At 36.6% G+C, this 26,986-nt stretch overlaps 1 protein-coding gene across 1 annotated transcript in view; it reads right to left on the reverse strand.

Moving 5' to 3' along the window:
• The window catches only part of LOC126298058 (voltage-dependent calcium channel type A subunit alpha-1), an 860,595-nt gene that overhangs the window by 118,780 nt on the left and 714,829 nt on the right, over positions 1-26,986 (reverse strand). Inside the window, exons 33-34 of the mRNA XM_049989377.1 lie at positions 11,274-11,378; positions 2,367-2,473 (exon numbers count right to left, since the gene is read on the reverse strand). Coding sequence (XP_049845334.1) covers positions 2,367-2,473; positions 11,274-11,378 — 212 coding nt within the window. The remainder of the gene's footprint in view (positions 1-2,366; positions 2,474-11,273; positions 11,379-26,986) is intronic.

The raw sequence follows: 26,986 nt of genomic DNA on the forward strand, positions 1-26,986 counted from the left end.
CAAGGAGCAAACAAAATGCAACTGGTACAAATGACAGAATAAATTACTACATGGAAAACAGAGTCTGGCATGAGGCAAAGGTCAGCTCTGAGGTAGTTGATGTCCACATATTAACTGCCAGGCCAGGCCTATTAGTGTCAGAAGGTAAACATCTGGGTCTGTGGCTCTGCCCAGGCAATGCCCCACTCACACACACTGTGGCAGCACTGTGCACTATTCTGCTGTGATAACCATGCCAGCTCATCTGCTTCCATTTCGATATCCAATGGCAGTGATACTAAATCACTTAAACACAATGTGTATATGGTTTTAATTACTTTATTTAATTACTTGGCTACTTTAACAAACACACTGAAGATTTATTACAGTCTTCTGTTAGGATTCCTTTCCTTCCCTACCAACCTGTCACTTCAACAAATTCCAGGACGCCTCAATACCCCAGAGGAATTCAAATCAGTACTACATTATTTTATAAAATCTCATAAACAGCTTAGTGGCATAGAGGTGGGAACAAATAATACAGTGTTCAGAGGATCAGCAAAAAATAAAATAAAAAATAGGAAATATTTATACAGAAGGACATTATAGACATAAACATAAAGGGTAACATGTGTAACTAATTCTATTTCCCACAGCATGACAGACTTGACGAGTCTCTATAATCTGTGCAATATGAATTATTCATCAAGAAATGACTGTAGTGAAATGGAAAGTTTGTTCTCAGACTCCTTAATCAAGTTTATCAAGAATCAATTATCTCTGAGTATTATTGCAGCCCTTTTCTATATTATAATAATGATGATGACAGTAAAAATGGGAAAACAAAATCTATAAAATCATCAAATTCACAAAAATACAGAAATGATGGGGACTATTTATCATCAGAAAACTCAACTTCCATTGCTGCCAATGTGACACATTAATATACATCACAACACTCCTAGTTTTAGGAATTCCGGAGTAAGAGAGACAAAGAACTTTGTTGCTCTTCCTCCATAATTCCTAAAACCTGGAGTGCTGTGATTTATATTAATGTGTCACATTGACAGCAATGGAAGAAGAAAGAGCGACAAAGTTCTTTGTCTCTCTTCCTTTTCCTACCAGGTAGCTCTGGCTCCCTATTAGATTTGTGTGTGTGTGGGGGGGGGGGGGGGGGGGGGGGGGCGAGTGGGAGGTGGCTTGCATCCCACTGCCTTTTTTGGGTGACTTACATCACTGCCACACTGTCTGACCACCCTCAACCAGTCACTGTGCCTGAAGAATGAATGTTTTGTTCCAGAAGGTAGGAGTGCTCAAATCTATTTTTTTCTGTTCCTATCAGCAGTGACTAAAATACACCTGATATTAAGATATTCAAATGGTTCAAATGGCTCTGAGCACTATGGGACTTAACATCTGAGGTCATCAGTCCCCTAGAACTTACAACTACTTAAACCTAACTAACCTAAGGACAGCACACACATCCATGCCCGAGGCAGGATTCGAACCTGCGACCGTATTGGTCCAGACTGAAGTGCCTAGAACCTCTTGGCCACACTATTAAGCTATTCAATTAATGAAACAGTGTCATCTCAAATGCAGGTTAGGGGAATGGAGATTGCAGTTCAACAGATTGTCAGGGGGCATTTCAGGTACGCCAAATTAAATTAACAACCACTGTGCAGGCAATATGTTCTTTTCAATAATCAAAAAGAATGAAGTTGCTGACAAAACTATAAATTGTCATTGAGGCTTATGAGGTAAACAACTGTATGTAAAAGAACTGATGACATCATAATAAGTACAGTCAGTCACAGTTGGTGATATTGTCTTGTATAGGCTCTATATATAGTGTGTATCCATTAATCTGGTAAAAACGAATTTTATGACAAAATAAAGTATTTACAAAATCAAAGAGGGATATAAACCAATAAAACGTAAGTTTTCCTAATCCTACATTGAATCTCCAAGTGGAAAATATTTGACAGAAGTCCAATATATACCACCAATACAGTTTTAGTTTCATACACTGACTTATTATACTATGGCACTTTCTCATGGTACACTGTGAATGCTGAAATTAACTTAAGAATCAGTAAGAGAAATTTATTTACAAATAATTAAAAATGTCTTATTTCAAATGTATAACATTTAGTCTCATTCTGTCTATCCAAATGTAGCTATTGCAGGAAATGTAATAGGATTTTAACTATCAGTAATAATGTCTAGAAAAGTACATTAACAGTTGTCTCATTTTACTTCGTATGTATTATTTCAAGTTGTACTGACTGGATAGTCCCTATATAAATACAGATAATAAGAATTTATTTGTCAAAGTACATGACAATGGAAAAAAGTATGCTTTAATAAAACAGAATTTTACTTACCGGCACACCAGCTGATTCGATCTGTCCAAACCTTGTTGTTCTCCAGCTTTCCAAAATCAGCAGGCCAGCATAGATCTTGCCAACTGTAAGCTTCCCTTTACCAAGTTCTGTGAAGAAAAATGTATGATTATGATTTATTAGTTAACTGAAGGACATTAATTTTATATTCAGGTTCCACAGAAATATGGGGGTGATGATGTTAAATTGTTAAATATATAGTAAAATTATTGACATAAAGATAGCACACTTGCAACAGCAAAAAAGTTGGATATTTACAACAGTAAAGTACCTTTTGCCTTAGATGATTAATTAATGAAAGTAGACACTAAAATTCTGCACAAATATTGTGTCTAAACACACAGTGGCTATGTTAATATACAAAAATATAAACAATACATAATAATAATACACATATTAATGTATACAAATAAAATTTGATATGACAACTTGGAAGATATAAAGAACAAAATATGTAGTGGAGACAATGAGTCACAGTCGGACACAAGACGGCCTTCTTCTGAATTAGACAACATACCCACAAACACATTCATGCAAACACAACACACACATACATGACCACTGTCTCCGGCTGCTGAGGCCAGATTGCAAGTAACAGGGCATGATGGGAGAAGTCATCTAGATGGTGGGGGTAAGAAGCAGGCTGGGGCATGGAGGGGCAAGAATAGCAGGGTGAGGTGAGAGATGGTGAAATTCTACTTGTGGGAGCATACAGGGATAACATGGGAAAGGGTACAGCAACTAGGTGCAATTGGGAGATTATTGTCATTATTCCATGTTCTTAGCAAACCTGAAATGCATTCCACTTGCATAGATAATAGTAATGTATAGATCAAGATTGCAAGGCCAATAAAAATGAAGAGTCACAAACATGATAACATGTAGCCCCAAAAGCACACATACGCAAATACTCCAATTAAACAGTCCAAACTTTGAAAAGTTACTGTGTGAATGAGACAGAAATACAGCTGTGTTTGTTTAGAAAGTTCACAGCACAGAGGTACCTGAACCACATGAAATTTCAATGGGTCCACAGCATTCAGGGTTTGACCCGGCAGTGAGAGTATTTATATTCATGAGACTGTGAGAAAGGCAGGCAGCATGCGATAAGACATCAGTAGCATCTTATATGTTGTCAGTAGTCAAAGGGTTATCAGTCTTTGTGATAGCTGGTAAGTTCTAATTGCCCTTTCTGTCTGGCAATGGCTGGAGGAAAAGAAATAGTTTTGTTTATTCAGAATGCATAGTTTACAAATGTGAAGGAAAAGGATATAAAAAGACAAATGATGTCTCAATTTTGAATGTTCATACATAGCAAAGGTCTTCTTTTAAAATTTAAGAAGAACTTGCAAGAAATTAAGAAAGGGGATGTAGCAAACCCTAAGTTAAAAACATTACGGTAAACTATTCACATAAAAACACTCATGGGTAAAGAAACATTTATTTCAGATTCTCTCTTGCTCTAACTTCTAATTGATGAATACTAGCTTCATTATCTCTGAGTAGTTATTCTTCCATTCCTTTTGATTTGTCTAACAAGTGGGGAAGCTACCACTGATTTCAACAGTTATTTCATTATATAAATTTTTAAAAACTAATTTTTGGTGGATATAGTTGTGTGCTGGTTTGGAAAACAGCCTTAGGGTCTTTGACTTTATTTACTAATGCCATGACTATTCAGTTTTCTGAATATAACTCACTACAGAAAATGCAATATCATTTGATAATTGTATTAGCTGAACAAAACATTTTTTTAGTCTTGTTTCACAAACTTTATTATTATTGCACGACCTAAGTTTCAGGTTATAAGCCCATTTCCTAGTACCCAACTTATCCCTAAAATTGAAACCAACCACAGATGAACATGTCAATTTCTTAACCTATCGATTCTTGACTAAAGCTAGAAAAGTTACCTATGTTGACACTTTTGACAGAGTTACATAATCCTTTTTTTTTTTAAAATTCATTATGGAGGCAATAACTGTCAATAAACATACATTAGAGTAAATCTGTGTATACAGCAAAGGGAATTTGTGTCATTATCTACTTATGAATGGAGGCACCTAGGTTCTTCTCCTGTATAGAGGTTGTAACATTGTCTAAAAGAGGTGAGTAATTGACTGAGTTTGCTCATTTAATGGTAAATGTGGTGATACACACATTTATTTATTAATTTACAGTATGTTTGACTGAGTGAGTGAGATTTACGCACTTTTCTTCTATCTGTAGGACTTCCACATCAATTACATATTTGTGGTTTTCATTTAAGCAATTTTTAGCACAGGATGAAACTGGCTTCTGTAATCTCCAGCTTCTATTATATTCTCTGAGCCTAGTACAGACTGACCTCCCATTCTGACCAATATAGCAGCACTGATACTGTCAGTTACTACAGTCTTACTTTTTTTAAACTAGCAAACTGGTACAAAAATAGTGTACTCTGAATCAAAATTAACCTCAGAAACAAAAGAAACTTTCAAAAGTTTCAAAGAAATGGGAACAATGTATGAAATTGTAGCAGCTTTTGGCTGGGAAGAAAGGTGAAGTTACTTATTTATGAAAGTAATTTTAGACAATGCACTGAGTCTCTTTATGCTTGAGGTCAGTACAGAACATTATTGGCCACATTAATCTGTACAAAATCTAAGTTTCATTAGAGAGAAATAGTGTACAAATGTATTTCAATTATGACTATGCTCCACTGAATCCAGTGTTCTGAAAAAACAACTGCTAACTATTTTCTAATTCATCTTTAAGACTAATGACAATAGCTGGTTAGCTGGCCAGCCTGAATGTCATTTTTAGGGGTTTCCCACAACCCACTTCGTAAATGCTTGCACACCTGCACATGAGATCTACTCTAGGTGCACACAGATGGGGCTCCATCTTCTGGGATGAATAAGAGACTGATTTTAGTCTCTTTAAACCCATATTAATCATCATCATCATCATCATAATCGTTTTCATAAAGGGGATGAACAAAGAAATGATGCAAATACACATTGGAGTTGAGTGGCAGGAGACAACAGAAAATATAGTAGAACTGCAGAAGAATTTAGAGAAAAAAATTTGTAGATGTACCATGATGACACCTTAGCACCCTCTCTCAGCCAATCACACATTCTATTGTGATAGAGCAGCTACTTTGAGAAACATGAACTTCTGATAACCGATGCAGCTATGAAAATTTTCTATTTAGAATACTTTTCTGACTGACTTGAGTAATGTGAAATGATAACATAGCTTCATTTTCAACAATATTTAGTCCACAGACACTCATTATTTGTTATTACTCCACAGGTTCGTTTGGAAGGAAAGGGAAGAAAAATCATGGGTTAACGTGGTCATTTGAAAGAGAGAGTGATGTGAGTCACAGAGAGATTGGGAAAGAAAATCATAGATGTTCTTTCAAAAAGAACCATTTGAACATTTCATTGATCAGCTCCAGGACATCACAAAAAATGTAAATCGGAATGTCTGGATGGGTATTTGAACAGCACTTCTCCCAAATGCCCTTCAAGTATTCCAAATATGATATCACCAACCACAATAGCTCATTTTGTAGAAGCAGAAGCACAAAGAAGAATCCCAAATGAAGACATTTCTATTGATGATTTAGATACACTGTTACTGTTTGTCATTCAGAATAACGGAAAATTGTTCTTGTAAAATGATGAAATCACAATACTTAGAAAAAGCTGTGGCTTGTTTTGTTCTGGACAAAATAACAAGTTAAATCTCTCAAAGGCAAAATACTTTCTCATACAAACAAGTAGGCTACACTCTAAGTTTTCCTTAAAGGGTGGAGGATGATGTATTAGGCTCATTAAAATAATAAAGTTTCAAAGATGCCAACTGAACATAGAGGGTATAACATTAGGATACAATATTAAAAAATTAAGTAATGTTCTGGTCAAACATAGCATCATTTAGTGTTGAGACATAAATACAAACAGAAGCACTGTAGAAGAGATCAGTAGCATTTTTTACACAACCTGAGAAAGTTTTGGCATCATATAATTGTCAACTTCCCAACAAACGCATCTACAGCTTCTTCATAAGTAATACACTAAGAAGTTACAAATGTGAATGGAGACAAATGTTATGTATTTGTTTAAGATCTTCATCTCTCAGATCTTTTCTTCCCATTGCTTGTCCCATGGCCATTGGGTACACTTGTATTTCATGACTTGACATTTTTTAAAACTCTGTTACCAGATTCCCTTCCCAATACTTTAGTTATCAGTTAACTTAAGGGAGGAAATATACGACCTTCATTTGCCTATGAATCATAAAAGGTTTCTTATGAATATTATCCTGTTTTAGTTGTGTTCTCAGGCAAAGACTGTGAATCAACCTTGTATCTTCCTCAATGAACATGGCAATTAGCTAGAACCCACACCTGATTGGCCCATGTATCATGCCATCATTTAATACAGGACCAAAACTTGTGAGCTGTGAATTATCTTATTTAAGCTGACCTTGGTCTTTCAGATCATTTACACAAAATAATAAAGAAGTTAAAAAAAATTACAAGCACAAAATGAGAGTTTCACAAATCTTGTCAAATTATAAGCAGGAGTAAGTATACTCAGTTAAAACAACAGAAGCAAAATTTTCTCTATTTCAGTGAAGTCTTGAGAAGTCATTCTCATAACTATCATCAGTACGAATGTCCAATGAAACAAGGTAACTGCATGTACAAAAAGGTCTCCTTTTAATTTTTATACCTGAGTTCCTTAAAGAAGAGAAGCCATATGGATCCAGAGTTCTTAAACCATAGATTCAAAAAGATACATATCTTTTACCATCTGTGAATGAAATCATAAAATGACAAAATAATAGTTGATTCAACACAGAAAGAAGAGGATGCTTGATATCTAAGGAACTTTTTGCTGTGGCATACAAGTGTGGTTTTTTCAATCTTTAATTGTTTTTATGATGTGACAAGTATCATCAAAGTGGATAAACTCAGCTGCAATGGATGAACAGTTTAGTAAATGTTTCTTCTTGCACACTGCAGGTAAACAAAAAAAATGAAGCTCAGGTACAACAACACAGAAAATAAAATCAGTCTACTTCATTTGACCTTAGTACTAATACATAGCATTTCAGGGTAAGCACATGAGCACCTCTGTAGTAAAATGCTCATCCAATGACATTACACTGATTAATTTAAACAGCCATGCACAAATATGCAGTAGCAAATAGTTACTCAGTAATGTGATCAAGATTGTTAAATAACTATTTATGCAGCATCATCGAGAATAGACATCGTAACGTCACAAAATCACTTGTTAAAATGTTAAGCAACTCATCTACATTTAAAACTAGACTCTGAAAATAATAGCAGACTGACATTTCATTATATGATGGTTTCTTCCTGTTCCATTCTCACACAGAATGTGGGAATGTGGAAAGGATGATTACTTACATGTCTCCCTGGGAGTTGTGTAATCTATTCTTATCCTTACAATATCTACAGGATTTATACACAGAATGTTAAAGATAACGCTTAATGCCCTCAGTTTGTTCCATCAGATATGAGCCCCATATGCTACAGTAGCATGAGACTGCACACATGTTACAGCAGAGATGTCATATGACATCATTGCTATCCCAGATGGTACTACTACTGTTGATATAGGATATGCCTGCAATGTGACTTCAATATGATGTGCTGGGTGGTTGTGTAGGATAAGCCTTGAAGCTGAACTTTCCACAGGATTTTGACCCACGTGACATTGGGTTGAGTGAAGATAAGGCTAATGAATGGACTATGATATTTTATAAATTGCATGGGAAATACCACCCTAGAAGAGGTTGGAAAGATTTTAGGAATGTTCTTCATTCTAGGGCACCATGAAATATGGAAGATACTGGTCCTGCATAAAATCACTGAGCAGGCCAAAGGCTTCTATTCAGTCACACATTGACTATCTGGCAGGGCAATAAAAGACAGGAAATGGAAAGCTGAAGTTTTAAGTTTCACTTTAAAAAAATCATTCATGTGGGAGGATTGTACAGACACACCACTGTTTGACCATTGCAAAGACTCCCATATGGAGGACACAAAAATAAGTTTCTCTGCTGTTGAAAAGCAACTGAAAAGAATTGAAAATAAATAAGTTGTCATATCTAGATGGAATTCCAGTACAATTTTACACGAGTACTCTTCAGCATCAGCCCATTACTTAGCCCACATTTATCAATTCTTACATCCAGCACATAGTTCCAATGATTGGGAAAAAAGCGTAGGTGACACCTGTACACAAGAAGAGTAAAATAAATTTACAGACAAATATTCTTAGCATTGGTTTGCTCCTGAATTCTTGAGCATATCCTAAATTTTAATCAGGGAGGATTGAGAAAGCATCATTCATCCAAATCTCAGCTTGCCTTTTTCTCACATGATGGCTGAAGTGAAATAGGCATATTCCATAACCCTACATTTCTGGAAGGTGTTTGAAACAGTGCCCCACTGCAGACAGTTAACGAAGGTCTGAGCATACACAACAATTTCCCACACATGTGGGTGGCTCTAACCTGTACGTCAAATGTTTATCAGAGACATGTGAATCACCAGGAGTGCCTCAGAAAAGTGTGATAGGACTGCTCTTGATCTATACAAACATAAATGATCTGATGGGTAAGGTGAGCAGCAATCTGTGATTGTCTGCTGACGATGCTATAGTGTATGGGAAAGTGTCAACCTTGTGTGACTGCAGGAGGATACACAATAACTTAGACAGAATGTTCATGTGGTGTTACGGATGGCAGCTGCTCTGCATGTAGAAAAATATAAGTTTATTCAGAGCACAACGAGAACAATCCCATAATGTTTGAATACAATGTTGGTAGTGTGCTGCTTGACACAGGCTGGATGAAATATCTAGGCATAATGTTTCAAAGTGATATAAAGTTCAGTAGTAGTGTTGGCAATTGTCAGATTTTGATTCACTGGGAGTGTTTTAGGAAAGTGTAGCTCATCTATAAGAATTGCAGACAGGACACTAGTGCAGGGTTTCCCAAACTGTGTTCTGCAGAACACTAGCATTCTGCAGGAAGTGAATAAGTGCTCTCTGGAAAATTATTAATACCATGGCATTTTTTGACATTTTTCCATATTTTTTTACATTTTTTAATGATTTCTGTGTTATTAATTACAATTTAAAACTAAAGTTGTTCCCATTTTTAACATTTTATTAGCCTTTAAAATAAACAAGGTTTTCATACAAAGTACCAGGATTCTAAAAGTTTTCCATCAGAGGAAAAGTTTGGGAGCTCCTGCACAAGTGTGACCCTTTCTTGAGTACTGCTGAAATGTTTGGGACCCTCACTATATTAAACTAAAGGAAGACATTAAAGCAGTTCAGAGGTGTGTTGACAGACTTATTACTGACAGAAATGCTTCATGAACTCAAATAGGAATCCCTGTATGAAAGACAATGTTCTTTTTGTGTAACATTACTGAGAATATTTAGAGAACTATCATTTGCAGCTCACTGCAGAGTCATTTTGCTGTCACCAGTGTACATTCTGTGTAAGTATTATGAAGACAAGATAAATTAGGGATCATGTGGAGGCATGTAGATAGTCATTTTTCCCCTACTGCATTTGTGACTGAAACAGGAGAGGGTGGTACAGGGTACCCCTCGCCATGAATGGCATGGTGGCTTGTGGAGTATGTATGTAGGCATAGTTGAAGCTGTGACTGAATATATTTGTAAGCTGTACATCATAATATATATGCACATTTACTTACCAAGTTTAAGCGTATTATATTATGTAGAGACCAAGAAATATTGAGAGTGCAATGTTTTCAATCCGTCATACAAAAAAATTATGAATGATTTAAGTTCAACACAAAAAATTTGCTTACATAGGTTATTCGCAGCCACTTGTGCTGTATGCTATAATATTCTGAGGAAAGTAATCACAAGAAAATAAATTTTTTATCATAAACATAAAAGTGATCAGAATTATGATCAAGGTTATGCTACATGCTCCTGTAGGGACTTATTCAATTATCTCAGGATACTGGCAATGTCACATTGATACATATTTGCTTTTATGTGATCCACTGCCAAGAATTACTCTATACACAAATGGACATTGTATACCATGTTAGTGATGCAACACATAAACATGAGTTACACACATAAGTCGAAAATTTCAACCTGGTTACTGACAGAAGTGCAATATTCATGCATAGAGGTATACAATGCAATATCAGTCTATGTCCGATCAGCTTTCAGTGGACTTACTAAATTTAATATATAGTTAAACATTTTTGTTGTGAGTAAGTCTTTCCACTTTTACAGGAAATTTTGGATAGTGCATAAAGACTTTGAATTGTGATGAAATTTAAGTACTACCAAGAGAATATACTATATGAAAACTTGACTATACTAAAAAAAGAATTACTGAATTGGAAACAACAAACAGTATTAATATATCATCTGTAATCCAAACAGCCTAACAGTGATGCCAACAATCAAATTTTTTGTAATATTTATATTTTTTTATAATGAAATAGAAACATGCTGAGGATGGTGAAATAACACTGAAACATGTATGGGCAATAATGACGAAGAAAAAATAGCATTTTGCTCAAGACAAAATTATCAAATATATTTTTTATTGCTTAAGCAAACATAGATGTAAATATTTGGCTTTTAGGGAAAAACTATCCATGAATTTGATTGTTCTGCATCCTAGTGATATACCCACAACTTGCTTCCATGGAACATAAAAAAAAACCTTTTGACCTGTGGTAATCATAAAAATTGTGAGGCTTGGAATTTGAGAGAGGATATATGTACAGTATTTTATTGTATAACATGTCTGCTTTCTTATCCACATGTAAAATTCACACCCATTACTCACCTTCTTTCCTAGGTATCAGAAGATCTAGCATCTTCTTTGCTTGAAGAGGCCAAATATTCTGTATTGTTTCTCTCAGCTCTTCATCTGCCTGGTCCATTTCATCAGCTGAAAGATTTCAAGTGCAATGAATAGCCAGACATAATTATGCAAATTCATGTTATAAATCAAGATTTCAGTTTATTAATGTATGCACACTCGCACATACATGCACGTGTCTACACACACACCCACACACCCACACACACACATAGTGAATAGTCTTTTTATTTATGCATGTATTTGTGAGTGTTGCTGTTGTTCTGAAATTGTTACCAGTTAATAATACATGTTCAGATAAGTAAACATACAGAAAAATTGTCATCATCACGTATGCCTGATTAAATGCACCTGAGTCAAAAAATTAAGCATAACTGGGAAAATAAAATGAAAACAGAAAGAGAAAAGGTGAGCAAACACTGTCTCTACAAGCAGTGTCTCTACAAAACAGAACTGTACCACCTGTATAAGAAAACAATATTACATATTTCAACAAAGAGAACAAAAAAGTGTGTTAGACCCACAGTGTCTTAGTGATACCTGCATTTTTGCTGTGAGCAGAATACAATCTCTTGGTGTAACATACTATACAGTACCACAAAGACCCAATCTGCATGCTCTTATGCTTGGTGATATTCTTGCATGTCTCGCATTTCTTCCAAAACAGACTCAAATCCCAAAGGCATTGAATGTATCACAAAATGGCATTTCAAGGCTTTGATGACAGCTCTAGTGCATGAAAAATTATGATTTTAAGCCAAGGTCAGGTCAAACAATCAGGACAAATAACTGGCATATAATAGTCTACACAGCTATCGCAAGAGTTGCAGTTTCTTGACTGGGTGCATGTTTGATATCATGTAGTCACATGTAAGGGAATGGTAAATGTAGGTGGATATAAGCTTTCAGCTCATGTAAGTAGAGATACTATCGAGAGGGGAGGAGTTGTCATATATGTTAAAATCTGCCACAGTGTGAAAAATTTGGAAACTAAAAAATTTGCGGAGAGTAACATATAGAATGTGTGTGTGAGCTTAAACTAAATAATGGCAATTTTATAATTTTAGCCATGTATAGGTCCCCACTGGGAAGTTTTCAACTATTTTTTTAAAAACTTGGATTCTTTGTTGTGCTATTTGTCATATAGAGGAAAGCAAATTATTATTTGTGGGAATATCAATGTAGATTTTCTGATAGAAAGCTTGACCTTGAAGTATTTCTTGGTTCTTTCAATTTGACATCAGTTATTGATTTTCCTACTCGGGTGGTATAGGAAAGCAGCGCACTGATAATTTTTTCATAGATCAAGACAAATTTAATGAAATAAAAACTTTTCTGTAAAGAAAGGCCTGTCATAATACACAGCTAGTTACAGTACATAATATTGCTCCATACAGTAATGCAAAACAGTCATCCAAAATAGTGTGTTCAATTAACGAATTAACAATTGAAAATTTTAGGGAAAGCTTGCAACAGTTGGACTGGGATGAGGTGTATAGGGAACCTGATGCTAACTTAAAATTTAACCTATTTCATGACACCTTTGTGAAAATATTTTCAAACAGTTTCCCTAAGAAAACACTGAAACATAATTGTAAGAAACTATGTAAAAAGTCATGGATTACTAAAGGAATAAAAATATCTTGTAAACAGAAAAGGGAAATGGATCTTGTACCAGGAGGAGTACTGATTCCGAAGCAGTGAAACATTATAAAAGCTACTGCACCGCATTAAGAAAAGTTATTAAAAAGTCCAGATGTATGTGCACTATGTCTGAGATTAGCACATCTGATAAAAAAATTAAAACAATTTGGAATATTGTTAGAAGGGAAACAGGGCAAACTAGAGCACAGGAAGACCATATTTCTATCAGAGTCAATGAAAAGTTTGTTAACAAGAAGTCAGAAGTAGAAAACATTTTTAACAATCATTTTTTAAGTGTGGTAGAGAAAACATGATCCAGCTAATCATTATAAAATGTAAGGCAGTATATGGAAGAGGCAATACCTATGCAATCTAATAAAACTGAAAGTCAACCCACCCCTCATACTGAAATTAGGAATATAATAAATTAACTGAAAAGTAAAAGCTCACATGGAATTGATGGCATTTCCAACAGAGCACTAAAAGCTTTTAATACGTAGGATTCTCAGTCACATTGGTGACAGGAAGGGCATCTGACCACCCCTTCAAATTAACATGCCACATCTGGTTGACTATAGCAGCAGACCCCGCCAAGTTGGGATTAATGTTTGGAAAGAAAGAACTCTTAGTCACATATGTAGTAGCTAACTGAAACACAGCATTTTTTCAGATAGACTGAAATACACTATTGTTAAACCATTGCATAAAAAAGGGGACAGGTCTGATGCTAACAACTACTGCCCTACCTCACTTCTGACAGCTGTATCCAAAATTCTTGAAAAAGTAATGTATTCAAGGGTAGCATCACATGTTTGTAAAAATGAATTACTAACAAAATGCCAGTTTGGTATTCAGAAACGCTTTTCAACAGAAAATGCTATATATGCTTTCACTGATCAAATATTGAATGCATGGAATAACTGAACATTACTCACTGGGATATTTTGTGATCTCTCATTGGGTTTTGGTTGTGTGAACCCTGAAATTCTTCTAGATAAGCTGAATTTTTGTGGTATGAGTGGGGCAGTGCAGAAATGGTTTACTTCATACTTAACTGGAAGAATGCAGAAGGTTGAAATTATCAGTACAGATAGCCTACAAAAATCAGCAGAGTCCTCTAACTGGGGAGGTATCAAGAATGGTGCCCCGCAGAGTTCAGTCTTGGGTTCCTTATTGTTCTTAATATATGTTAATGACTTTCTACTCTATATTCATGAAGATGTAAACCTAGTTCTTTTTGCTGATGATACAAGTATAGTAATCACAACCAACAGGCAAATGTCTTTCAGAAAATTATTTAGTGGTTCTCTGCAAATTTTGAGAAAAAACTGTTTATACCATTTTGTACAGTAAATAGCATAACACCATTGATAAATATAGACTATAAACAGAAGTCCGTTGCTGAGGCAGAATATGCAAATTACTAGGTGTGTGCATTGATGAAAAATTGAATTGGAAGAAACACATCAATGATCTGCTGAAATGGTTAGGTTCAGCTACTTATGCTATTACAGTTGTTGCAAATTTTGGTGATAAACATATCAGTAAATTAGCCTGCTATGCCTATTTTCATTCACTGCTTTCACATGGCATCATATTTTGGGGCTATTCATCATTAAGAGAGAAAGTATTCATTGCACAAAAATGTGTAATCAAAATAATAGCTGGAGCCCATCCACCATCACGTTTCAGACATTTATTTAAGGAACTCGGGATATTCACAGTACCTTTGCAGTACATATATTCACTTATGAAATTTGTTATTAATAACCCATCCCAATTCGAAAATAACAGCGAAGTGCATACCTACAATACTAGGCAAAAGGATTATCTTCACCATTCTGGATTAAGTATCACTCTGCCACAGAAACTGGTGAATTATTCTGCCACAAAAATCTTTGGTCATTTGCCAAATAGCATTAAAAGTCTGACAGATATCCAACCAAGATTTAAAAGCAAATTAAAAGAATTTCTGAATGACGACACCTTCTAGTCAGTAGATGAAATTTCAGAAACTGGAAAAGAAGAAAAAAGATATTTTGTGTAAAGAAAACTTATGTTAAAGTGACACATTCCACATCATTACAAAATGTCATATGCATGATCTGTGGAACAAGGATTAATGTACACTCCTGGAAATGGAAAAAAGAACACATTGACACCGGTGTGTCAGACCCACCATACTTGCTCCGGACACTGCGAGAGGGCTGTACAAGCAATGATCACACGCACGGCACAGCGGACACACCAGGAACCGCGGTGTTGGCCGTCGAATGGCGATAGCTGTGCAGCATTTGTGCACCGCCGCCGTCAGTGTCAGCCAGTTTGCCGTGGCATACGGAGCTCCATCGTAGTCTTTAACACTGGTAGCATGCCGCGACAGTGTGGACATGAACTGTATGTGCAGTTGATGGACTTTGAGCGAGGGCGTATAGTGAGCATGCGGGAGGCCGGGTGGACGTACCGCCGAATTGCTCAACACGTGGGGCATGAGGTCTCCACAGTACATCGATATTGTCGCCAGTGGTCGGCAGAAGGTGCACGTGCCCGTCGACCTGGGACCGGACTGCAGCGACGCACGGATGCACGCCAAGACCGCAGGATCCTACGCAGTGCCGTAGGGGACCGCACCGCCACTTCCCAGCAAATTAGGGACACTGTTGCTCCTGGGGTATCGGCGAGGACCATTCACAACTGTCTCCATGAAGCTGGGCTACGGTCCCGCACACCGTTAGGCCGTCTTCCGCTCACGCCCCAACATCGTGCAGCCCGCCTCCAGTGGTGTCGCGACAGGCGTGAATGGAGGGACGAATGGAGACGTGTCGTCTTCAGCGATGAGAGTCGCTTCTGCCTTGGTGCCAATGATGGTCGTATGCGTGTTTGGCGCCGTGCAGGTGAGCGCCACAATCAGGACTGCATACGACCGAGGCACACAGGGCCAACACCCGGCATCATGGTGTGGGGAGCGATCTCCTACACTGGCCGTACACCTCTGGTGATCATCGAGGGGACACTGAATAGTGCACGGTACATCCAAATCGTCATCGAACCCATCGTTCTACTATTCCTAGACCGGCAAGGGAACTTGCTGTTCCAACAGGACAATGCACGTCCGCATGTATCCCGTGCCACCCAACGTGCTCTAGAAGGTGTAAGTCAACTACTCTGGCCAGCAAGATCTCCGGATCTGTCCCCCATTGAACATGTTTGGGACTGGATGAAGCGTCGTCTCACGCGGTCTGCACGTCCAGCACGAACGCTGGTCCAACTGAGGCGCCAGGTGGAAATGGCATGGCAAGCCGTTCCACAGGACTACATCCAGCATCTCTATGATCGTCTCCATGGGAGAATAGCAGCCTGCATTGCTGCGAAAGGTGGATATACACTGTACTAGTGCCGACATTGTGCATGCTCTGTTGCCTGTGTCTATGTGCCTGTGGTTCTGTCAGTGTGATCATGTGATGTATCTGACCCCAGGAACTTGTCAATAAAGTTTCCCCTTCCTGGGACAATGAATTCACGGTGTTCTTATTTCAACTTCCAGGAGTGTATGTATTTGAGTTCAGAACAGTTGATTTACATCCCAGAGGTGAAAAATGTTCTCTACCATCCAGGACATTACAGAGACGGGTCTGTTTGCTTTATTTTGGCATCAGCAACATTGAGACTGAAGAATGAATGTGTCTTCCTCAGATGAACACCATTAATTTCACATTTGTCTGGGAAGACAGTAGGAGCCAGTACATAATGTAAGGAAAACAATTTTGTCATCAGGGGGTCCTAGTGAGGGCACCAGTTCCATTACCTCGGCATTCAGATATTCACTGTTTCTTTGGTAGTCAGATGCAAGGTTCTTATAGGGATGAAGTACTGCAGTCACATGTACAACTTCTGCATAGGCAATAATATCTGTATGCTTTGAACAGCTCTGGTGGATGATGAATTTCATGCAGGTGAAAACATATACCACATGAATGAAAGATCAAGCCTAACTCCTATTGATCATGTCTGAGATGTATTGGAAAGTCAAATTACATACTATCAAGTACCATGAAGAGCTCTTTGATGCATCCTCATAACTTATTGTTAGGACAGGAATGAGACAATAGCTCTCGAAACATTTGGTATCAAAGAGAGTATGCTATTATTGTCTATCGTGTGTGCCAGCTATGGGGAACAGTACTACATGTAACTGGTTTATTATTGTTTGTGTCATTACTTTTCTTAAACAGATATCTTCAATTAGAAAACTTTTCTAATTATTTGTTTCAGATACTGTTTTATGTCAAATTCCTTGCAACTAAGTTTTACTTTGTTCTGTAATTCGTCTGGCATTAATATGTTATGTTCCCTTGATTATGCTCAACTCTTGAAAGCTAGTGCAGTTGTTTATATGTAGTCTGAAAATGCACATGATGTATATTATCCCTACTGCCTTTCGTGATACTTTATAATAAGTGTAGTAATGGCACTGTGTGTGTTTATTTTTTTGTCTTCAGTCTGAAAACTGATTGCTGCAACTCTCTATGCTGCACTATCATGTGTAAGTACAGGAGGGCAGATTTTTTGTATGGTGGTTATATGGTTGTTTCATTTAAATTAATCACCAAAATCACTTGTTTCTTGTTTATGGTCTCTTGAAGATTTTGATAATTTTTGTTACTAAAGAGGATAATGGTATCATCCACAAAGAGTGTACTGATAGTAGCAGTTATACTCAGTGGTACTTTTTTCATATAAAAAGAGCAGCATTGGTTTCATAATTAAACCCTGGAGCACACTTTATGTAATATTTCAACAATAAGAGGCGAAAGTTCCAACACACCCTTGTTAATTGCGTTCTATTGCCATTTCCTGTTTCCTGTTTCTAAGATGTGACCTACACCAGTTCAAAAGGTTGTCTCTAATGCCATAGTACTACAATTTCTCTAATAAAATTCTGCTGTTGTTGGCATGTAATGCTTTTTATAGATCTATGAAGATTCCAGGTGTTTTGTTTTGTTTTATTTGTTGACAAGAGCAACTAGGGTACAGTGTATGAACTCTTTTATAGCACTTGTTGCAGATTTATTCTTCCTGAAGTCATGTTGAGCATTGCATAGGATTTGGTTTCTTTCAAGAAAATCAATTAATCATTCCAGAAGTTTACTATACACAGGTAGCAATTTCTTGAAGGAAGTCGTTTTCCTGCAAAGGCTGTTTCTTTTTTAAAACCACCACTTCATCTCATTATTTAGCTGCTAGCTTATTTTTCTCTCTAGTGCTTTATCAAGCTAATATCTCAAACATGAAATCCATATGGAAAATGGAAAAAAATCGGACCCACACAAAGCTTTGTCACTATGTCATGATACACACTTCATTTGATTTTAAGATTGTGACCATAGCATGGGTAATTTCCATTTTAAATAATTACACTAATACATATTGATGTGTTGCATGCTGTCACAGGGGCAAAACACACAAGAGGGTAACTTTCCTTTCCTATTTACATACAAATTTCATGTATGAAATAGTAGTTTGATAATACTGAAGGGGGTGAAATCAGCTATTCACTAAATAATGAAATAAAGAGGTTATCTCAAAATAAAATGGTTGAGACAGGAAAATGACTTCCCTGAAGAAATGCTTAGTGGCTGTGAACCCGTAGGAAAAAAAAGACCACAGGTAACAATGATATAGGTCTTTAATTTCCTATATTATTTTTCTCACCTTTTTTTAAAGAGTGGAATAACTTTGTCAACTTACAGACATTCAGTAACTGTACCTCTGTTCAAAAATTAATGGTACAGTCATGGACAAAACGAGCGAGACCCCTCGCCTTTTCATTATGCTGATCCACACAGTGATAAAGTCTGCTACACAGCATAATACGCAAGGCAACAAAGTTCTACCAACATACTATGCACAGACGTGAAATTGAAAAACTATCCGGACTTTGTCAGACTGTTTTCAATCATGTGTAAGATGATATTAATGCTGATTAGTGTGTTAAACACAACACGTAAACATAAGATATATATGAATGAAGAAATGCTAATTAGTATGCACTGTACTAATAAAAATGAATTTCAGCTTATCCAGGTAATATAACTCATTTAGTAAGACAAAGTACCCCATATCATTATGAATTAGGAAAATTTTATCTGCATTTGGCCATTAAATGGTCTGTGTGAAAGTTGAGACCAGTCATGCCGGTTTCCCAGTGCTGACCTACCATGAAAGTGTGCAAATTTACGAGTGCGTGAAGATTCATAACGAAATTCACTTAAAAATCATTCAGTACCACACTTAGGTCAATTCAATTATTGACAGAAGCGGAAAAAGGTAGGCAGTAACAAGTACGAAATTCTACAAGAGTTTCATATTGACATCCACAGGGCGCCAGTATAGAATAAAGGTAGCAAGAAAACATATTGGTGGAACAAGAATTTCTTAAAATTGCATTACTGATACTCTATCTGCCTCCATGAAGGTTAGAAAAGAAACAAGACCTCCCATGCAGTAGCAAACACCTTTCACTACACTAGCAGGAAACTCAGGTAATCAGTCCTCTGTTACTAGCCCAGACATGAATAAGTTGGCAATTTCACAATGAAAATGGCAAAAAGATCTGCAGTTTCTGTTGCATAGAGCTTTCTGGATTCAAAAACATGAATTTTCTATGTCACTGCTTATGTGACAATCATTAGGGATGTTTATCGAAATAACAAAATACTGTTATTAGTAAGTAAATTTAGCAGGATAATTCTGCGCTACCCCAGAAAACAAACAGCTACATAAAATATTTGGTCTAAAGTTGTTTTTGGAATGGTTTTTGCATCTCATGGGAAATATTGCAGTATCTTTCAGACTGCAAAATCTTGTGAGAGACAACAGAGATTCTCTCACATTACTTGAAGTTTGAAAATCAACATTGAAGTGAATATAAAAAAAAGAATTTCTTTGTTTTGGTGAAATTTATTTATAACTATTCCAAGATTTTTGTACAATATGTTAATACTGCCAGTTGCAAAACAATAAAGGTAACGAATAAATATATTGGTTTCTAGAACTTCAAGTTTGAAATCATTATCTTTATTTCAATAACTAAGTCAAACCCCCATATTTTACCCAATTTTTATGAGATATGGCAGTACCTCCACCATTCTGACTATCTCTGCAATAATGAGATCCTAATGTAAGGCCAGGTGCAGAATGCAACTAACTATACAACTCTGCTTTTAGGCAGTCTTCTGTAGTGGAGATGATCTTTATGTAGTTCAAGTGAGTTGTAAATAGCAATTCATTATCTACAACCTTATATGCAATTGACTGCTCATTACTGACCATATTACCCTTTCAAAAATTACACACACCTAATTTAACAGTGGTGCTGGTGGTAAAATTGTTGATATCTGCTGTACAGCCTGTGTGCCAATGAATAGGTAGTTAACATTTTGCTTAAAATGTTATTCAATATGTGCAAGTATTCGCTTTTAAAAAGTTGTTACATATGTAATGCCTGTATCATTTGGCCATTTTCTTTAATAACTAAATCATGCTATTCTATAATAGAGTTCCCACTTTATTTCAGTCGTTTCAGCTTAGGTTTTGAATTTGTTAACTCTGCTTCACAAGTTTGGCAAACATTTATTCTCCATTTTATTGTTTTTATGTGGTAGACAATGTCTAAGTTGAAGAGATATTTATTAATTAATGCACTGAAATTAAACTTTACATGTAGAGCATTATACATAGCCACCCATCTGATATGTTGCTGGTTCCACCTAAAGGTGCCTATCATGAAATTAATCACTAATCTGTGACCTTGATAACAATTGGCATTTTTCCCACATGGTGAATGATTGGTAACTGAATAGAGTCTGTTTATGAATAAGCAAAAAACAACATTTTTAAATATTTCATTACAGTAAAAATTTTGTCTATTTAGGCACTCATCTCTTATGCAATTCTGGTGGGAAATTTCATAACTAATGACATAAAAAAGTCTGTATGAATGTGGATGAGAAAGATATACTTGTATAATGTACAAAATTGTTCTCTTGACTGACACGTGTACACTGTAAAATTTTGTATAATTACTCAAGGAATGTACCTACAGTTCAGATAATATAAGGAGCATTCAAAAAGAAACAAGCCGCAAGCATAATTACAGACACCAATACCTGTATGTTAGAAGTATTGACCCTGGCTGTTGAGACACTTGTCCCACTGTGACGCAAGGTGGTGAATGGCTGTCTCATAAAATTCCTGGGGCTGTGATGTTAACCAGTTCTTCACATACAGCAGGATGTCGTTGTCTGAAGTGAATCGTTTGCCCCTCAGAGCCTTTCTAAGGGGACCAAAAATGGCATAATCACAGAAAGAGAGGTCCAGACTGTATGGAGGGTGGCCAAGAACCTTCCATTTGAATTTCTGCAGGAGTGCCACAACTGTGTTTGCCACATGAGGCTTTGCATTGTCATGGAGCAGAATGACTCCATGGGTGAGACTGCCTGGTCATTTGGATTTGATTGCTTGGTGAAGGATGGTCAAGGTTTGTGAGTAACACTGGTCATCCACTGATGTCCTCTGCTGCAGGAAGTCTATCAGAAGGGATCCATCTTGATCAGCTAACGACACCTGTCCTTCCCTGAAGTGCTTGTGCCACACCTTGACCCTTGCAAGGGACATGCATTGCTCGCAGTGCATTTGTGGCATTCGTCAATGAATATCCATTCCTACAACTACTCCCACTGTCAGAAAATGAACAACACCTCTTTGCTCTTCTGTTGATGCCTCCATGTCACTGTCTGCAATGTGACTGGCAGCATTGGATGATTGGTGCATGCTGCTGCTAGCTCTGTATAGTCATGCGACATGCATGCCTGCCCTATAGCAATAGGCTGTGAACTTTCACACTCTGGCTGGTACCACATCTCATTACACCAGCATTGGATGATTGGTGCATGCTGCTGCTAGCTCTGTATAGTTATGCGACGTGCATGCCTGCCCTATAGCAATAGGCTGTGAACTTTCACACTCTGGTTGGTACCACATCTCATTACACACATCACAATATTAACCTCCTGTCACTGGTTTGCACATTCCAGACTCTGGCTCATTTCTTTTTGAACACCCCTTATAGATAAAATTCTGTAAAAATGACCTATACATCATAAGTGGATATACCCATGGTTCAAATAATTAAATCAAATGCTGCAGAAATGAACCATATCACATAAATTACATAATGATTTTGAGCATTACATTTAAAATTTCCATGTGAAGTTCTTCTACTGCATTGATTATATATTATTTTAGTCTCATTATAATTGATTTTGAGCTTTACTTTTAAATTTTCTGTATGGAATTTTTCTATAACTTCATGTGTACTATAGGTACCATCAACAAAATGAAAGTATTTCAGTTACATCCCTTTCTTCTTTTTCCATGTTTAGCATTGTCGAAATTCATTGCCCATGAAAAGCAAGGATTTGGGCTTGATTCTCAGTCAGGTATACAGTTATAATCTGTATGAGGTTTCAAAACTATACACAACCTATAACAAATTGAATGATTCAGTCTGAAAACAACACCTAAACCGTAGCTAAGCCATTTCTTCATGATATATTATCCTCCATGTGTGTTGACTTAGCTAGGTATGTAGCAGAGGTTCTGTGAAGTAGAGGAGAGGTGCGAGTAGAATTGAAATTTGTGAGGATGGGTTTTGTGAATCATTTCAGAGTAGCTGAGCCATTATGTTTAATATACATGAAAGGCAAGGTACAGAGTTCAAGACCTGTATTCATCTGTCAGGAAGTTTCAAAATAATGTGTACTACACCATAGAGTGGAAGGTTCTCAGTATACTGGGGATTTCAGCACAACATGCTGTATGTTTTAATTGTGTGTTATCTTACTTGTGACAAGCTGATGTTCCCTGCCACATTTTAAATGATGCAACATCAATGTATGACTTTCAGTATTGTAACAAGCATGTAGAAACAATGATGTTACAAGATCTCTTGAAACCAGTCACAGTAATAAAAAGAATTGCTAGCAATTTGATTCTTCAAATAATTAAATACAAGTCAGTCTGCCAAAAGGAACCTTTTGATACTGAGTACCTTCTTCTTGATGTGACACTGGAGTAGATGTAAGAAGCTTACAAAAAGCATGTTCATGAATTTATAAGTTGTTTTATTTGCATGAAATATTCCTAGAGAGGAGTAATTTAAAGTTCGGAGCAGTTGGTAACCAATGCACCTGCATGTTTAAAAGATGTATGTTCAGAAGTCCATAACTGCATACTATTTGAATTAAGGCCAAAAATTTCAAGCAGGTTCAATTTCTTGGGCTGATATCTCGCAAGTGTTCTTTTTCCTTCTTAAAATATGAGGTCGAGTTAGTGGCATTTCTTTGTTAGATTCATAACTGAATGCTTCCACTGGCCACAAGATTTGGAAATATTGGTCTCAGAGTCATTCAAAGACAGCCTTAACTCATTGGCACAGAAGTATCCTGAACTTACAGTAGTAATATGTGATAATTTTAACATACTCAGTGTCAACTGGGAATATTATGTAGACATTATCAGCAGTAATGACAGTCAACTCTGCAAAGTAATAGTTAATATATTTTCGGACAACTGTCTTGAACAACTAAACTGACAGTGCACATGCAAAAGAAATATTTTAGACATCCTGGAATGATGATCACTAAAGGATAAAGATAATCTGTAAAACTATACACACACACACACACACACACACACACACACACATGACAATGGTGGTTACAGCTCAAATGCATTATAAACTGTGGGTTAGATCAATATATACCAAGCAAAGTAATAAAAGACAACAAAAACTTTGGTTTAATGATTCCATTTGGAGAATGTTGCAAAAACAGATACTACTATACACTTGTAACAAAAGCACTGCACAGAAACTGATGAGAGAACACTTATTAGCAGATCATGAATCCATAAATAAGCAGGGCTTTGAAACTTCCTGGCAGATTAAAACTGTGTGCCAGACTGAGACTCGAACTCGGGACCGTTGCCTTTCGCGGGCAAGTGCTCTACCAACTGAGCTACCCAAGCACGACTCACGACCTGTCCTCACAGCTTTACTTATGCCAGAACCTCGTCTCCCACCTTCCAAACTTTACAGAAGCTCTTGCTTGACAGAGCACTTGCGCACAAAAGGCAAAGGTCTCAAGTTCAAGTCTCGGTCTGGCACACAGTTTTAATCTCCCAGGAAGTTTCATATCAGTGCACACTCTGCTGCAGAGTGAAAATCTCAAGCAGGGCTTTGCATGAAACATACAATCATCTCTGGTAAAATATATAACACAAAATTCTAGGACATTCTGGTCATATGTACTGTCAATGAATGGATCCAAATGTCTCATTCAATCTCTCATGAATTCATCTTATGTTTAAACAGAAGACAGTTTACAGAAAACTAAAACATGACATTCAGTTATTAAAAAGGTATTAATGAGGGATATTGATATAACAACTCCTGGAAATGGAAAACAATTAAGACTATTTAAAGCAAACAAGGCATTGGGCTTTGACAGAATTAAAATTTGATTTTACATTATATACGTTAAGGAAACTTGTCCTTTTTCTTGTTCACATTTAATGAGCATCTCAAGTGCACTCGACAGTTCCACATTGCTGCCAAAGAGCACATCACTCCTTGTTTTCATGCAGGCTACACAAACAGATGCACACAAATACAGACCATTATTTTCAAACATCATGAAATTCCTGCAGGAAAAGAAGCTTCTCTAAAAGTATCAGCAGGAATTCAGGAAAAACCACTAGTGTGAAACACAGCTTTTTTTATTTGCACTCGTTATTTAGCACAAACAGTAGACGCAAATGAACAGGTAAATTCCAACTTCCTTAATTTCTAAAAGACATCTGACACTAGACCACATTCTTCAGTAATAGCTGGGATATGATCATATCAACTATCTGAGTACTTCATTACACTGGATGGTAATTTTTTAAGCAAAACTGGACATGCCCAAAGGAGGTGTAATAATACACTGAGGTGACATAAGTCATGAGATAGTGATATGTACATATGTAGATGCTGATAGCGACACATCCGAGAAAACAAGGCCAACCAAAAAGGGTTGCCATGTCACCGTGATGTCACGACAAGTGGCCCAATATCGCGATAGTATATTGCTGTGAGTGGATTGCTTTCAAGTGTCAAGCTGTGAGTTGCTGAAACTGTTGTTATATTGATACCTCTTTCACCATCACAAAGTACTTGTCCGTTACACTATGGTGAATAAGTGCTGTGTACCGGGCTGTACTGCCAACTACCAGACTGGGAAAAAGATATCTGTGTTCAGATTTCCAAAGGACGCTGAACTGAGGAAGAAGTGGACACATGCTATTCGACGGCCGAACTTCACTCCCTCTGAACATTCAGTGGTAAGTAGTAACAAGTTTCATTATTAACAAAAAACCAAAGCTAATTTCGCAAGAATAAATTACAACTACAAAGACTCCACTGTTTACTTTCATTGAAAGTATTGTTTAAATGATTTTTATTGTTCCGATTTAGAATGTTTCAGTGTGTATTAACTGTAAAGTGTGTAAGTTAATGTAAAACTATAGATACCAATGTAAGCAGTATATTTGATTTGGGCTAGCAGTTACAAATGCAAGTCAGGCTACCAAATGCCCTGGCCCTAAAGTTTTTTCATTTGATGAGTAGCATTTTTGCATTACTAACAACAAAACATTTAAAAGTAATGTTAAGAACTTATCTCACATTGTGTCAAAGATGTGCGGCATACTTTCACTAATGTGAAATCTTTATATCTTAAGTACAATTAATTAATTTCAAAATTATTATGGAACAATTTTCTTTTAATTTCCTTTCCAGGTTTGTCAAGAACACTTCAGTCAGAATGACCTAATTCTTCAAAGCACAGCAGTTGACTGGAAAACAGGGAGAACTTTGACATTGCCTCTAGAAAAACCAAGACTGAAAGAAAATGCAGTGTCCTGCCAAACTGTCCCAGTTATTTAAGCTCAAGACAAGATGTTCAACGAGAGCTCCCAAGTCAAGAAGACAACGGCTAGAAGCAGATGCCTTAAGTAAAGCTATATCTGAAAGTATAGAGACAGCTTCTGCACAAAGGGAAAATGACAGTTTTCAAGATTATAGTGAATTTTTGAAAAAAAGGTGAGAATGTTACATTAAATCAACAGTGGAGTAAAGTTCTGAAAGAAGACTGTATATTGTTCCTCTGCCTTAACTTTGAGAAAACTCCACATGATATTGTGTATTTAACAGAAACCTCAGTGTTAAATTGTATGTAAATGGTGTTGAGATTGTTGCCAGCACACTTCCAGAGTAAGTTTGCAATGTAACTGAAGTAGAAAACATGATTAAGCTGTGTACAGACTATATTAGTGGCAGGGAAAGTGATTTACACATGTCCATTATTCACTCCCTTCTTGAAGCATTACCAGTGAAAGAAGGTAAGAGGAAGGTTGTTTCATTCTTGAGGTCACAATGTGCATTATGTCTTCAATCCAAGGCACACCATAAATTTTACCCAGAGGTTTTGATTTTTTGTTCTGTGTTGTTTACAATTTCTCCACATGCTTACAAGTTTTTGCGATTATCTGGTTTTGTCATTCTACCATATTCTAACACATTAAGGAAGCTTAGTTGTAATATAAATGTGAACCCAAGTAATCCAAATTTTTAAGTCATTTGAAAGATGAAGTTTCATGTTAGGAACCACATGAACTATTTGTTACCTTTATGCTAGATGAGATCCACATCAAACCATATGTAGATTATAAAGGGGGGAATATTACTGGAATGACTTTGGATACTGCTGAAATAGCAACCAGTGCACATGTATTCATGATTCAGTGTATTCTTTCTCCTTTCAAAACTGATGTACATGTATTGCCTGTGAAAAAAATTAATGCAGAGAGCTTGTTTAATGTTGTAAGAACTTTAGTAGTAGGTATAGAAGCAGCTGGCTTTCAGGTTGTTT

This window comes from Schistocerca gregaria, chromosome X (assembly GCF_023897955.1).
Source record: "Schistocerca gregaria isolate iqSchGreg1 chromosome X, iqSchGreg1.2, whole genome shotgun sequence".
NCBI classification, from domain to species: domain Eukaryota; kingdom Metazoa; phylum Arthropoda; class Insecta; order Orthoptera; family Acrididae; genus Schistocerca; species Schistocerca gregaria.